This window comes from Gymnogyps californianus, chromosome 5, assembly GCF_018139145.2.
Source record: "Gymnogyps californianus isolate 813 chromosome 5, ASM1813914v2, whole genome shotgun sequence".
Classification (NCBI taxonomy): Eukaryota; Metazoa; Chordata; class Aves; order Accipitriformes; family Cathartidae; genus Gymnogyps; species Gymnogyps californianus.
Window position 1 is genome coordinate 15800787 of NC_059475.1, and position 15187 is coordinate 15815973.

Here is a 15187-nt window from a genome sequence, read left to right on the forward strand (position 1 = left end):
ATGATGAACTGCTGGGAGGCACTGCTGTTGCTGCTGAGTGGTTACCATCCATATTTGTTCAAACAAGCTGTTCTTGCACAGCATGTATCTATTAGTTGGACTGTGTCCACCCATGATGGGCTTTTGCTGCTTTAATTTAAATCATTAGTGATTTACTTCCCACAGACAAGTCTTTGAGTAAAATTATGTAACAGACTAGAAAATGAACTGTGTAGGAGGAAAATTGTCACTCGTCTATGTTTGTACTGTTTAGTGATATAGGAACTGATCAGAATTAGGGACTTCAGATGGTGTAGGACTGAACATATAAAAGGGTAATAACATTTTATTTAAGTCACACTCAATATCTGAATTCAAATAGCAAAAGGTACCAGCTAAAATGGAGTCCAAAATGGAGGCATAGAGTGTGACATGAAATACAAGTTAACATACACTTAGCACATATAGAAGGAGCCCACGTTACCACAACAGCAGTACTACACCTGTATCTAACAAAGTCTGATACAAATATCACCATCCACAACAAAATTCCTTGATTTGCTTCTCAAGGAATTATTTTTAATAAATAATTACTCATGCCAGACCACTTTACTGAGCACTCTAAGGAAACAGGCACCTGAATATCTTTGGCGTTCTTCAGATGACCCAAAACAGGCATAAACCTGTCTATGTACTTCTGCTTATTAAGAGAGCTTCCAAGATGTTGAAATGTTCCTGGGGAGCCACAGGGCAAAGGCCTGCTACCACTGACTAACACAGTCCCATAAAGGCATCCTGGCTGGCGGCACAGCTCGACCAGCTCTTCACATATGGAAGAGTCAATGTGACCTATAAAAACTATTCTTGTCTTGGAGAAACAGCTGCAGGCTATGGGGAAAATTCGTACTCCATTCAGTTTCCAGGGTGGGTTGGGCACATGTTCATTACACATAGAGAGATATAGATATAAAGGGTAAAGGTATAGCTTCGAAACCCAGATGAGGCTGGATAACTGTTGGATGCCTCATCAGATTGCTTGGAATGAAGTCAAATAAATTCATTGTGTGTACACAAAAATAATGTACTTGCCATGCGGACTTCCAGCCAGCGATTGGCAGCTGTAAGGAAAAGGGAAGCAATGTTGTTGGAATCTGTGTATTCAAGAAGTTTTTGTCGAAATTTGGCTTCATACCTGAAAAAAAAAAAGAAAAAAAGAAAAAGAAAAAAGGGTCAGGCCTTGGGGTCTTGGAAAAATGAAAAATAAAATTTAATTTCTGGGGGTATATGCTCATGGGCAGCTTGACACAGGGTCTAAATCAGCCTATCAATAATTCAGAGTGACATCATCTGTAGACTTGTATTAGACACATGCAAACTGTATTTGTAAAGTATCTTCAGGAGTAAACAGATGTTATTGATGAAACTCTATATGGGACTTCTGGATCACACTGGGCATTTTCTAAATGTATTTTATTACATAGTAACTCTGAGAGAGACAAATCAAACTAAAAAAGATTTACAATACATATGAGAGAAATAATACATGCATGTACTTGTGAAAAGAAGTATTAATGCAGCAGAACGCAGTTCCTATTCTCACTTAATCATATAAGCTCAAGTTTTAAAATTTATATTCCTGCACTGCCTAGAAATTGTAACCATTTATAAAGTATAAATTCAAAGTACTTCCAGTCATGGTAGCTCCAGTGTTAGACAAACACGTTTGTCCTTATCACTAGTCAAATGGAGCACTTCGGAAAACAAAAGTCCAAGCACATGGTGCAACAAAAAGTTACAGACTGGAAAGAACTGTGTTCCCCCCCGCAAATGAATTAGCCACAGAATACAAAATAAGATTAATGGTAAATAGGTCTGTTTACAGTTTATTATAGTGAATCTGCATCCACTCATCAGAATAGCTGCATCAATGAATTCTGCCTTGAATTCAGCAGATATGGCAGAGGATTCCCTGCTACACCTATTTAGACCAGGGTCTTGGCAAGCATGCAAGTCAGCCAGTCACTCCTTTTAGCTGGGCATATTTATTTGCATAGGTGTAAATTAATGTGATGTTAATAATAAAGTGTATCAATAATTATGTCTAATAATAAAGGAAAAGCCTGGCACAAAAGCCTTTTCCAGGGTAGTAATAGAAGCTTGAAGGCCTGAAGATCTAGTTTAAGCACCCAAAGCTTGCTTTTTTCCCCTCTTTATTACATCAGCAAGTTTAACAAACTTGCTAATCTTCCCCTATAAAACTTTGCCCTATTTATATCCTTAGCTATTATGGTTGCAACAAGCACTACTTATTTATAAAATCAGCTCTCCTTATACTGATAGGAGAGAAAGATATGACAATGTTTTGTTTAAGTATGAAGTACATAGCTTAGAGAAGCTTTCAAATTTGTTCACTGCAGAGCATGTTAATCCTTCTTCTGAGTACAGTATAATAGTTATGACTATGTAAATTGCTTATGCTTTTGAGGATAAGAAATAAGTGCCGATTTGTGGAAATAATTTAGCTGTTCACAACTTAGCCAATGTGCCAAGACACGAGACACGTCTGCTGTGTGCAATGGAGAACGGCCTGGGCTGGGTCCGAGCGCGTTGGTGTCTTTGCATAGCCTAGAGTGGTTCTTCTTGAAAGCGAGCGTGAGCGCCACGCAGCATCAGAGCTAGTGAGCCCTGCCTTTCCTCAGGACTAACTACCCTCAGTGCCCTACCATACAGAGATGGCTGTACTGCTTCTGGAACCAATTCAGTCGCATTTAACTTTCATATCTCTATACCATGAGGTATTATGTGATGCAGATATGCCTAAGAAGATGTTAGTTACGCATCACGATTCAGTCATGCATATGCACGTGGAATGGGGGTGCAGACGAAGTTACCACTGTTGGTGGAGTACTGCAGAAATATCAGAATTTCTCTTCAGAAAGTGTCCCCAGATTACCAGGCCTCTCAGAATACAGACCAGTCTTTGCAGAAGCCTTCACATTTACATTTTATTGATTGTTTAGCACCAACGCTATTTGAGGTGCCAGATAGCAAACTATAAATCAGGCCAGGGCATCTGCTGAAGATGTATTTATAGCTGCAGCAGTAGCTGTCTTTCTGATCTCCCACTGGATTTTTTTTGTACATTTCTTTCCTTATGCATTCTGAGTAAGTGCAGGACGGAGAGTTACCAAGGGTAAGGACACTACAGGAATAACTGGCACCTCCTAACTTAATGACTGGATTCCTGAATTAGTGTTATTTTTAGGGATGCTCAAGCTAGCAAGTCTAAACGCCACTCCTGCTAACATGTTAGGCAGCTGAAAAGCTACACAGTCCTAAAAATAGCTGGGTTACCACCTGATGCGGGAGGCTGGCAGGCAGATGGAATACAGAACTTACTGAACACACATGGCTGTTTGGGTCTGAGACACATCAATTACTGCAAGATTTAAGAACAAGGAGGCATCAAACACAATTCTTTAACAGAGGATTTCATTTCAAGGTGACAGGAAGAATCAAGGGGGAATGCTCCAAAAGACTGAAAATATTAGCTAGATGGCATTGAATATTATTTATTGTATCAACACCTGAAAATATACAGCCATAATACTCTAAAGATCCTCTTGATGAAGTAGAAGAATATACAGATAAATGAGAAAAGCAACAATTAAAAGAGAAATTGAATTCCCTTAAAACTGAACATAGACACAACTACAAACTAGAAAACACTCTTGGCACTCAACAAATTAAATATCCAATAACAGTAATTAATAATGGAAAATACTATGCTGTCCTACCACTCTTCAGGAAGCTATCTTCACTCAAAAAGAAACAAAATCTTAAATTGGTTGTTCTTACATTGAGCTATTTATATCCTATTTAGAATAGTTTAAGAAAAGTTAACTTTGTGCATTACTTCTATTATAAAATTAAAATTATAGGTTTGGAGGAATAAGCACTACCATTTCAAAGATAGAATGGTAACGGTAATAATTAACTGACAAAATGTGTAGACATCTAGATGAGATGGGTGTGGAAGACAGTTGACCGCATTTGAGTCAACTGGGAGAAGACAAGAATAGCACTAGTGTAGGGAAAGCAGCTGGTCAGCTCAGCAGTAGTTTTATGGGTACCTCTACTAGTATCAGTGTGACTGCCATTTTTGTAACACAGATACCTGATAACGTGCCAGGGTTGTATATTCCTGGGCTGCTCCTGTGAGCTTATGTGGACAGAAAAATGAATCAAAACAGGCGATGAAAGACTTTGTCTCCAGCTTGTGTATTTTCAAAATCAGTATAAACAACCACATTTTCAGCTAGCAACCTGAAAAATAACTTAGGGTGCTATTGTATCCTCTGAAGTCACTAGCACGCACAGTTTATCTTACCAGGACATCGACTCATACACAAATTACTCTGGCATAACAAGTTAGTGCATATTAGTTGTTCCGTGGAAATTGTCCAAGCGCATAGTCTGCCACACCACATGCTGCGGTAATTGCAAGCTAATTTAGCTTCTTAAATCACATTTGCCCACAAGTTTTTTTCAGGCTGCGTGCAAGTGTATGGAGAGTTACCACAGGGCAGCTGACACACGTTAGCTTGTTTTTCTACAGTAACTCCTTCACATGCAAAATGCTTAAAGTTCTTCAGTGTTTTGGAGTTCCCCCTTACCAGTGTTTTGGGGACTCTGGATTTTCCAGGTGATCCAAATAACCATTAGTTATAACTGCACAGTTGCAGAACAGAATCAGAGATAGATATTCAAAAGCGAGGTAATGTATGTTTCTTAAAAAACTATACCTGAAGGCTCGGATGGTGGTAAGACCTTCAACAGTCTCTGAAAAATGGGAGAGTAATGGTAGCTGAGTGCTGTCATCCAGCTGCTGCAGGTCCCTGGAGAGGGTTATGAAAAGAACTTTGTAAAAAGCCAGTTTTGTTGTGCAGTAATTGTCTTGAAACAGGCCCAGGGAGTGGATGGGAATATCATCAACAATAATTACATGTGTAAGGTTCAGAGAGATTGCTGCATGTCTCTGAGCAGGGAACAGAGAACCCAGGAGGATTTTTCTTTTAAAATTTGAATACAAACAGTGCTGGAGTTCTGAATGGGTCTTTTCCCTTCACTGCCTTCCCTCATTTCTCCTATATTCCTATTTCTTATACTCAATTGTTTATTCATTTAAACACCATTCTGGCTCTATGCTGAATATAAATTTAATGGGATACTGCAAATAAGAGCTCGAGTTAAGCAGAAGGCAAAATGCAACTTCCACTCTCTCCCCTCTCCATCCCCAGATGACAGCACAGCTTCTCACTGAGCTAACAGTATTGCTCATACACTCAGTAGAGTAAATGGGACCCCGCACTCATCATTAGGTTGTGCTTCTCCATTTCATGTTTAGTTGTCAAATCAGTGGAAGCACACGTGGGGTGAAATTCTATTTAGTCTCAGTTCCTTCCAGCAGGAAGTAAATTGGTGGCAGACTCCCTCTCGATCCATGCATACGTGAAGGGATAAATGCAGCATTGCTGCAAACGCTTCTTGAGCATCACTGGGAGGGAAGCTGTATGACCTCAGAAGGAGAAAAATCACAGATATGGCTAAAATTTTTCAACTTGTTAAAAGCTAAAAGGCACCCAGAACAAGAGAGGATGCTCATACATGTTGGATCCTTGATGGGCAGCAGTACCACCATGGTTATACCGCATTCTCCAGCCTCTCCCTGGCTTTAGAGATTTCCACTTCCACCTAGATAGGCAGACATCAGTTCCCCTGTTCTGTCACCACGTTTTCTTGGACGTGCCCAGCACGCAGCCTTTGGGGAGGACAGAATCCAGCTGGGTTTTTGTGTCCTGTGAACTCTAAGAAACTTTGATCAGGGACAAAGACCCTGCTCATGCCTCCCAGAAGTTCTGCTTGAAGAGCTGCAGACAAAGGCACTTGTAAAATGACACGTTTTCACTATAGTGGATTTGGCTTACTTCCAGACAGGGCCATGGCTTTGACAGGACCGAATTTAAACATGAACTTCCCCAGCACTGCAATTTTGCAATGCAGTCATGCATTGCAGAAGATGTTTCTATTGCCAGAATGATACTGGTTTATGCTCTTACCGTGATGCGACTCGGAAGTACTTCTGGATGAAGTAACACATGATTGCGAGGGGAACCAGGGCAATGAGAAACATTGGTGTGACGTATGAGATGACAGCAAGAGCAGATACACACAGCAAAGTGGATCGACTCAAGCACTCCAGGGTAGCTGGAATGTGCTGTATAGATAAAGAAGAATAAGCACATGGAATCTTCCATAACTTACCAAGTTTAAAACAGCATTATTTCATTTTCCTTTCTCCCGCTTACAAAAGGAAAAAAAAATTGTGGATTTGAAGCACTAAACATACAGATTTGTTTTTGAATTGACTGCTGAGTTTTGGGAAAGTCTGTGGGGATTTCTGTGGGGCTGCTTCACATGTCTGCATTGTGGAGCACAATCCTCATGTCAGAGGATTACAGATGGGATGCAACAGACGATGTCAGCGTCTGCATCAATCCTATGAACTGGCAGTGCAGTCTGGGGTAAATACTGATAATTTGAATTTCAGTCATTTCTATTTTGAGCAACAGCATTTGCCTTTTTCTCATTTCATTTGCTCATATGTGTCAAGTTAATGTGTTTACCCACTTTTAAAAAAAGTAGATCTTCTTAATTTGGGGATATCACTGTTGATCTAATTTCGCTTCCCTTTTCTATACAGGGCATCTTAATCAAATAAATGATTTTTCAATGTGCATTTAAGATGAGGAATTAATTCTGAACCTAGAAAATCATGATGCAAATTGATATAGTAGTCAAAATTACAGACTTCATCTAAATGAGTGTACAATAAATGAAAATCCAGTCTTTCAGACTGGGAAAGATAGGATAACTTGGCAGCTTGAATATATTTATTCAGTACCTGGTCGATGGTATTGCAGTCAGCTGAAAATCTGTTCAATATACTTCCCAGAGGCGTTGTTTCAAAAAACCTAAAATGAGACAAGGAATGGGAAAGATTACAATACTGATACTAGAATAGTTTTAATTTTTTTTTCCTGTCTTCCTTAAGCTAGATACTGTATCACAGACACAAGCAAATAAATTGACAACCACAGTAAAGTTTCTCATTTTTCCCTGTAACCATGGCTTTCCAATAAAATGGTCATCTTGAACCTAACACAACAGCAAGCATGTCCTCAGCTCCCTCTACTGCCTAAGTTATGCAAATCACATGATTACATTTTTAAAAAGCCTTTCAGATTTGCAATTTGAGGCCTCTTCAATTCATGAAAAACGCAAACAAAGTTAAATCGCAAGTCTTGCATTTCTCTGGAAACAGAAACGCATTTCTCTGGAAACAGAAACAACTAAGAACAGTTGTTGGAATAATATATTAAAGAGACCTTTCCTTTACATTTGCATATGCAAAATGCAAACTTCATTATTGCTCTGTAATTGTTAATTGTTCCATAACTCATGTAGAACCTGAAGTCTAATTCTATCCTGAAAAAAAAAAGTCTTTAAAAAAAATATCTGAAGTTTTCCATGTATATTATTTCTCCATGATTTCTGGGTCAAATACAGTTAGCTTAAAGATAAGAAGGTATTTTTCCTAATGTTCAGTAACAGCTGCAGGTTTGAATCAAGCTACAACTTTCCTTTCATGCACTGGAAATAAAACTTATGCAGTACAACAAAGGCCTTTACCGGTATCTGTGCATCCCAGTGTACTCTAATGATGCCTGTGATGACACTTGTCTAAGCTCATTATAGGGTTGCACAATGGCTGCCTGACAGCAAATATTTCCAGTGATTAAGGTTATGATGCATGCTATGAATGAACTGTACAACATATTGATCAATAATTGTGTTTTCTCCTTAATTAAAAACAGCAAAGAGGAATTAAACATGCAAGGAAGTAAATCGCTAAAGTCGCAGTCAGGCAGGTGTTTGACTACTGTCTAGGAACTCAAGCAACCTGGGTACCATTTTCAAAAATTGCTCAGTAGTTTGATACCTTGTGATTTTCAATGACACGTTAAAAAAAAGTGATTCACGGTCACTTCTTAATAAAAACTGTGCTTAGAAGACTGCCTTGAAGAAGGAACACAAAATGACTACAACACAATTTGTATTACAATCAGAGGAATACCTCATTGGAGCCAAAATAATTTTATTTAGTAAAGAAGAGTGTAGCTTTTTGGTGACTTTCAAGCCAGTCCACTCCACCGCTATTGATGTGACAAGACATAACACAATCCCAAGACAGCAGAGAATGCTGAAAACTTTTGAATATGGAGAATGGTTGAAATCCTAAGAAACAAAGAAAAACAAAATTATTCACTGTAAATTATGTTTAAAATTTATTGTAAAAACACAAACACAGGACTGAAAAAATGTAAGGAGTAAATCCTTTTTCCTCCCTAAATTAAACTGCCAATGATTTTCAACCATCTTAAACCACAATTTATTATCCTTTAGAGAGAGGAGTGTTTGCATGAAAATAAGAGATTAATGAGAAATTTAAAATCATAGAATACTACAAAAAACCCTGAAAAGCTATATTTGATAATTTCATCTGAAGAAAAAAAAAACATCTTCAAATCATTTATTATGGCTTTGTTGTTTTGGTCTATTTTTTGAATAGGAACAGAATATAATAGTTTTTATTTTGAAATACTAATTTCATATTAAAACCCAGCATCAATAAAGCACCTTTTAGAGATGAAAGTGTGACTCCAGTGAAATCACACATGCACCTCCCAAACATTAATGTGGATTATTTGTAGGCACTAAATCCCAATAAAGAAAACAATCCCAGTTCTAACAAAATCCCTCCACTACTGTTTTATACATACAGAGTACCCTGCTAGGTAACACTGTGGTCAGTTCTATGTGGAATTCACACAGAAATCAACCAAAAAAGTGTGCTCTTCATAAAAAAAAAAAAAAAAAAAAATCTGTGTTTCCCATACGTTACAAAACCTGAAAGCCCTATTTGCAGTGAGAATGCAATAGTACAGGAAAAAGAAAAAAGAACTATGATATCAAAATTACTTTAGAGACCAAGGTTTAGGTGTATCAGCTAGATGATGAAAATACAACAAACCCAGCAAAAGGAGAACAACAATGCGCAAAACTGAACTGTTAGTTTTATTGCACTGTGTACCCAAAAATGCATTAACCTTCAAAATACTCTGGAGTGGCTCTATTACTAGAAATAGAGCACATCGCATACAAATTTTGGAGCAGAGGTTGACAGTGGGAGATCACGACGGGTTAAATCATAAGAGCAAGGTGAAGGAGGCATTACATACCTCACAGTGAGAGCAGTTTTTCAGCTCTAGCTCTGTCTTCCCAGAAATGGCATCCGAAGTCCAGCGTGCCAGGCAGTAGTCGATGGCCACCATTACCGTGTGCTTCAGCAGCTGGGACAGAATCAGCAGTGGCAGAAGGAGGATTCCTGCTGCGCTGAGGTACTTGCCACAGGCTCTCCAGGGCATCTTTGCTCTCTGATGCAGCACCGAAGACAGGTTGTCTTCATCATCACTTTCTGTTACTTCTTCTGCAATGTGCAAGAGAAAAGCACAGCCGCACTGACTTACTCATACACACCTCTCATAGGGGCTGGCAAGTGGCAGCTACAGAACAGGTCTTATCATACAGGACAAAGAGTGGCTTTAAGGTGAAATTACCTGCTCAGGCATGCATGTATTAACCTACTAAATTTAGTAGTAATGCATGCTAAAAAGATACAAAAACCCTTAGCACTAGGCGATCAATGTCTTCAGCCATATTTTTGGAATTTAAAAGTACTGGCTTGATAAAAATGAATTGCAATTTTTTCCTATGTAAAACCTTAAACGAGTGTGCTTAGCTATCGACAGGTTTGAAGCTCACCCAGCATAAGTTATTCAATATTATTCCTCTTTCATTATCAAATCATGTTCAAGCATAAGAAAAAAACCTCAAAAGTTTGGAAGAAGCTATGACTTCTGAATGCTTGAAATCACTGTAGTCCCAGAGGTAAAATCAATGGAAATAGCACTCTTACAAATCACGACCCACCTGAAAAATTATTATTCTCTTGCCAGTTTGAATTATGTTAATTCATTCTAATGTAATTTAACTGTGAAACAGTAATGTAGTGGTACTGGGCTCAAAGGGTGCCCTTTTACCTTCATCCTCTTCATCATCTTTCAGCAGAGCTTCACGAGAATACATAGTCCTCCGGAGATTCGTTCTTTCCAAAACAGTTTTTCTTTCAATAATAGTCTCCTAAAAAAGGGACAGTTCATGTGCTTTGAACCAGAGAATTAATAACAAAATTACTAGCTATGACAAAATTTGTTTCCATTCAGAACATCAGTGAAAAATAAAAGTGAGAATCTTACAGCAAGCAGTCATAAGTGATTGATTTGCTACCTCTGTGTAAAACCAAAGGACATAAATTAGATATCTGACATTAATTTCAGGTTGTCAATCCCAACCCTCTTGGAATCTTAACTTGGACAGATATCCCTGAATTAATAAGAACTAAGATTAATATCTTGTTCTTCCTGTGTTATAGCATTAAAGACAATATGTGTTAATGATTTAGAGAGCTTGATATAGGCACATCTGAAAAACTACTACCTAAAGCAATGAGTAAATTCAGGCATATTTAGAGAAGCAGTTGTCAATATTGCACATTACCAGTGCTTTTCCTAAAATGGCCCAATTTAATCTTCCTTAGAAAAGAGTATTTTCATAGGGCTTCCTAACAAGAATGGATCAGAGGCAACAGTATCAAGGAAGTATAAGATGTCTAGATGAAGGAATTTCTCTTAATAGGTAAATAATAATGGTAATAGTAATACTACATTCATACTAAGTTAGAAATCACACACAGCATGTCAATCCTTGCTAATGCTTTCAACCTAAGAAAAAAAAAAGACACATTTTTTGCAAATGTCGATCGCCCTGCCCATCAAAAACCTTCTCCAGCTCTTGGTCTTGTCGATTCATTAACGTCTTCCAGTGTTCAAAGAGCTCAGTCTCTGATTTCTGAATGTCCTTGAGTGTTCCTTCTCTCTGGATGTTACCATCTTTCATCGCAATTATCTAAAAAGTTAGAAACACAAGTGGTGAGATAAATAGCCATGTATCTCTATTTATTTTAAAGCTACGTTGCTGTGCCTGGACAGAATTTTCTCTTTTCTTAAATAAAGAATATTTCTGCGAACAAATCTGTCTTCTAAAAAGACAGTGCAGTTACCGCTTGACTCTATCCCCTTTACTCAAGATGTTGCAAAAACAGAAACTTCCTGCACTTCATGCTTTCAGAAAGGAAGGCTGCTTTTAAGTAAGAAAGAAGAACGGGGACCCCGTCAACAGACAGGAGACTGCATTACTCTTCCTAAATACAAGTCATTAGCAAGATAAGATTTTAGAGTTCTCTTACCTCCTAAAAGGAAAAGGCTTTTAGCAACACACTGTGTGCAGCGTGTTTTGCCCTCATTCAGGCAATTAGGTATGAGCATGCTGGCTCCACCGTCTCTTTGATATCATGGACCTGATAAGGAAAAGCTAGGGAATTTGAATCCCTAAAGCTTTTAAAAGCATAAATAGTGGACACAGTTTGAAAAAAATTATCTATGCAATACAAAGTCTGAAGGGTGTGGTTTCCAGATTTATATCAGTGTAACTACATTATGCACACAGTGTAACCACCTTCACTTTAGATCTGACAAGGAGAATTGGAAAATGAGGCGTGTGGATCGTAAACCCACGTGACATTATTAGAAAATAGTTAATGCAGTATTTATTTTTCTCTCTCCTGGGAAACTCAGAAATTTCTATGGGCAGGGGTTGGGGAAATAATCTATTCCACTTATTGCTAAGAATTTACACCAGAGGAAAGGAAAAAATAAAGCAAACAAAGATCTTTTTGTGGTCAATTTATTCAGGAAACCTGTAACTGGGCTGGACTTTGAATTCTTCTGAGGGTTTTGCTAGGAAGATTTAGGAGGGCCATCACATATACTTCAAACTATATTTTTATTTAAAATTCCTTAATAAAATAAAATAAATATTCCTGCTGCATTCTATTGGGTAAGACTTGCTAAGGCTTAATAAGACCTGTGCGTAGGAAAAAAATCTGAACTATTTCTTAATAAATAATTTTTATTTATAAACTTAATTAATACAAATCCTTCCTGTCCTACAGGCTGTTTGGAACAGTATATTTCATAAAACATTACTGAAATCCAATTAGAAGACAAAAAATAAAATAATTCTCATAAAGGATCTCATAAAACACGAACACCTACAAATGGGTCTGAGATTCATAAAGAAAATGAAAAAGATTATACTGATTGTCCTGGTTTTGGCTGGGACAGAGTTAACTCTCTTCTTAGTAGGTGGTACAGTGCTGTGTTTTGGATTTAGTGTGAGAATGATGTTGATAACACTCCGATGTTTTAGTTGTTGCTAAGTAGCGCTTATCTTCAGCCAAGGACTTTCCAGTTTCCCGTGCTCTGCCAGTAAGCAGGTGTGCAAGAAGCTGGGAGGGAGCATAGCCGGGGCAGCTGACTTGAACTAGCCAAAGGGGTATTCCATACCATGGAACGTCATGCCCAGTATATAAACAGGGGGGAGTTGGCCGGGCGGCGAGGATCGTGGCTCGGGAACTAACTGGGCATCGGTCAGCGGGTGGTGAGCAATTGCATTGTGCATCACTGGTTTGGTTTTTTTTTTCTTCCCCCCTCCTTCCTTTTTTTGTTATATTCCTTTTCATTACTATTATTACTATATTTCATTATTACTATTGTTAGTATTATATTTTACTTTAGTTATTAAACTGTTCTTATCTCAACCCACGAGTTTTACTTTTTTTTCTTTCCTTTCCTCCTCCTCACCCCACTGGGAGGGGGAAGGGGGAAGTGGCTGCGTGGTGCTTAGTTGCTGACTGGGGTTAAACCACGACACTGATACAAGGCCATAGCTGTGCATATTTTAAAAAATGCAAATATATAACAATTGAAAAAGAGGAAGCTAAGATGAACCTCATAGGGAGGGGAAGAAGGCAGAAAATTCCTGTATCCTGAGAGACACTAACCGGAAAACCAGAACTGTATTGAGAACAGTAGTAATATTTCTTAAAGGTGTACAGCTGAGGGACAAGGTCACAGCAGACACCATAAAGGATAAATGCTGCCCACCAAAAACACGATCAGAACAAGATTAATGTCTATCTGCAACTTTATAGCAAGCCAATAAGAAGAACAGAAAGCAGCTGAAATATGATTATTTCTTGAGACAGAGTAACTGCTTCTATAGTCTCCGCAAGCTGCAAATGAGAAAGAAGTCCTGCTAGGAGGCATAACTGCAGTCATCAATCCTCGTGGGCAAGAAGACCTGTGACGTTGTAGCTGGCCAGTGTGAACCAATGAACTAAAAAAAAAAAAAAAATCCAGAAAACCAAACCGCCTTATCCTACTTGATTTGCTTGACATTTGCAATTGCAAGCTGTTACAGAAGCATACCTTCATTTTCTTCTGGAAACTACAAGATATAACAAAGAAACCTTACAAAACAATTGAATACTACACATTTCTTAAAATTTTGCCAACATACAAAGGGTAAAGATGTTCTTGATACATTATGTACTAGTACTAACCACAAGGAAATACTGGTTTTTTCCTTATATTTCCATGCACCTCAATATCCATAAACACACCTTTTTCTGTGACAGCACAGACAAATTCCTAGTAACACTCCAGCAGAGGCAAATACATTACTCAAACATTTCACTGTTTTGAGATAAAAAATGAGAAAAATGTTCCAATATAACTAATGGTTTTAGATACTCAATAGATTTTAAATGCAGCCTGCTTTCATGAGAGTATTAAGTATCCGCTCTATGAAAATCCAACCTATTTAGGTGTTCTAAGATGGGAATCACAAAATTATGGCACCCCAAACTCACTGGCTAATTTTCAAAAGATCTTTATTACGCCTCTTCTCACTAAACCACCACTTGGTGGAAAGATGAAGCGAAAGCCTTGTTTGTAGCAAGACACATTTGTGTCACATTCTTGCCTCCTCAGAAAAAATGGGAAGAGCTTTCTTACCCAGTCAGCATGGGGTAAGTACTGCAGCTTGTGAGTTACTAGCACAATGGTCCGCTTGTCTTCCCGTAGCATTTTTAGGATCCCTTCTTGCATGAGATGGTCACTCAGGTGGATATCCAGTGCAGAAAATGGATCATCCTGTCACAAGGAAAAGAGGTCAGCTTTTGGAGCCAGCACTTACAGGATTTAAGGAAACTGACAGATTTTAATACCGGTAAAACCAGTTCAACATAGACAATCAAAAGAGGCTATGAGAAGATCAAAATTGTTCTGAGGAATGGTTTCCTTAAATGACATAACAACAAACCTTGAACTGTCTTTTTGCAGTGAGTACTCAGACATACGGTAACGTCAGCTGTGTAAATGCTATGATTTTGTGAAGCTTTCTGGGAAATGCTCCTCTCAACAGATGTGTTTCAGAGCCTACGTAACTGCCGTACATTGTTTCTGTCAGACTCAAGACAATGCCGCAATGTCTGTCTAGGGCATATATTACATAACTGCTCCAGGGACAGTGACAAAGAGCACATTTTTATTTCCCTTGTACATAATTGCCTTCTGGGTTTTTTTTATTTGATCCATAAATCAAAACTCTATTAACAAAGAATCACAAAAGGAGAAATATTGATCATTTTGATGACTCTGCTCAGATGCTTGATTTACGACCTAGATTATCTTATTGAATCAATGAATTATATGCAATTAAATTTAGGCATAAGCTAATCTGTACCGTCTTTCGGGGAACTTGTTTACCTAATCCTATTTATATGGAATTACAAATCTATTATTTCTGCTTGCACTAGTGATACTGGCTGTAGGATTTACTTAGTATTATTATTTCATACTATTATATTACACTAAAACCAGGATTTCTTAAAAATAAAAAATTCTGCTTTCTGAGTGACATCATTGCCACCAGTTAGTTAGGGAGAAGTATAAACAAAGAGGTGAGCGCTTTAGAAAATCCCCTTGAACATCTATTCCTTTCAATTTTGCAACAATTTATATTGTGACTGCATTAGATACTTTAGTATTGTTGCTTTCATGTA

General features: G+C 38.0%; 1 protein-coding gene across 1 annotated transcript in view; it reads right to left on the reverse strand.

Annotated features, from left to right (window-relative positions):
* The window catches only part of ABCC8 (ATP binding cassette subfamily C member 8), an 84052-nt gene that overhangs the window by 11490 nt on the left and 57375 nt on the right, over positions 1–15187 (reverse strand). The window contains exons 22-30 of the mRNA XM_050898201.1: positions 14139–14276; positions 11002–11127; positions 10203–10302; positions 9342–9589; positions 8177–8337; positions 6944–7013; positions 6099–6256; positions 4785–4877; positions 1069–1171 (exon numbers count right to left, since the gene is read on the reverse strand). Coding sequence (XP_050754158.1) covers positions 1069–1171; positions 4785–4877; positions 6099–6256; positions 6944–7013; positions 8177–8337; positions 9342–9589; positions 10203–10302; positions 11002–11127; positions 14139–14276 — 1197 coding nt within the window. The remainder of the gene's footprint in view (positions 1–1068; positions 1172–4784; positions 4878–6098; positions 6257–6943; positions 7014–8176; positions 8338–9341; positions 9590–10202; positions 10303–11001; positions 11128–14138; positions 14277–15187) is intronic.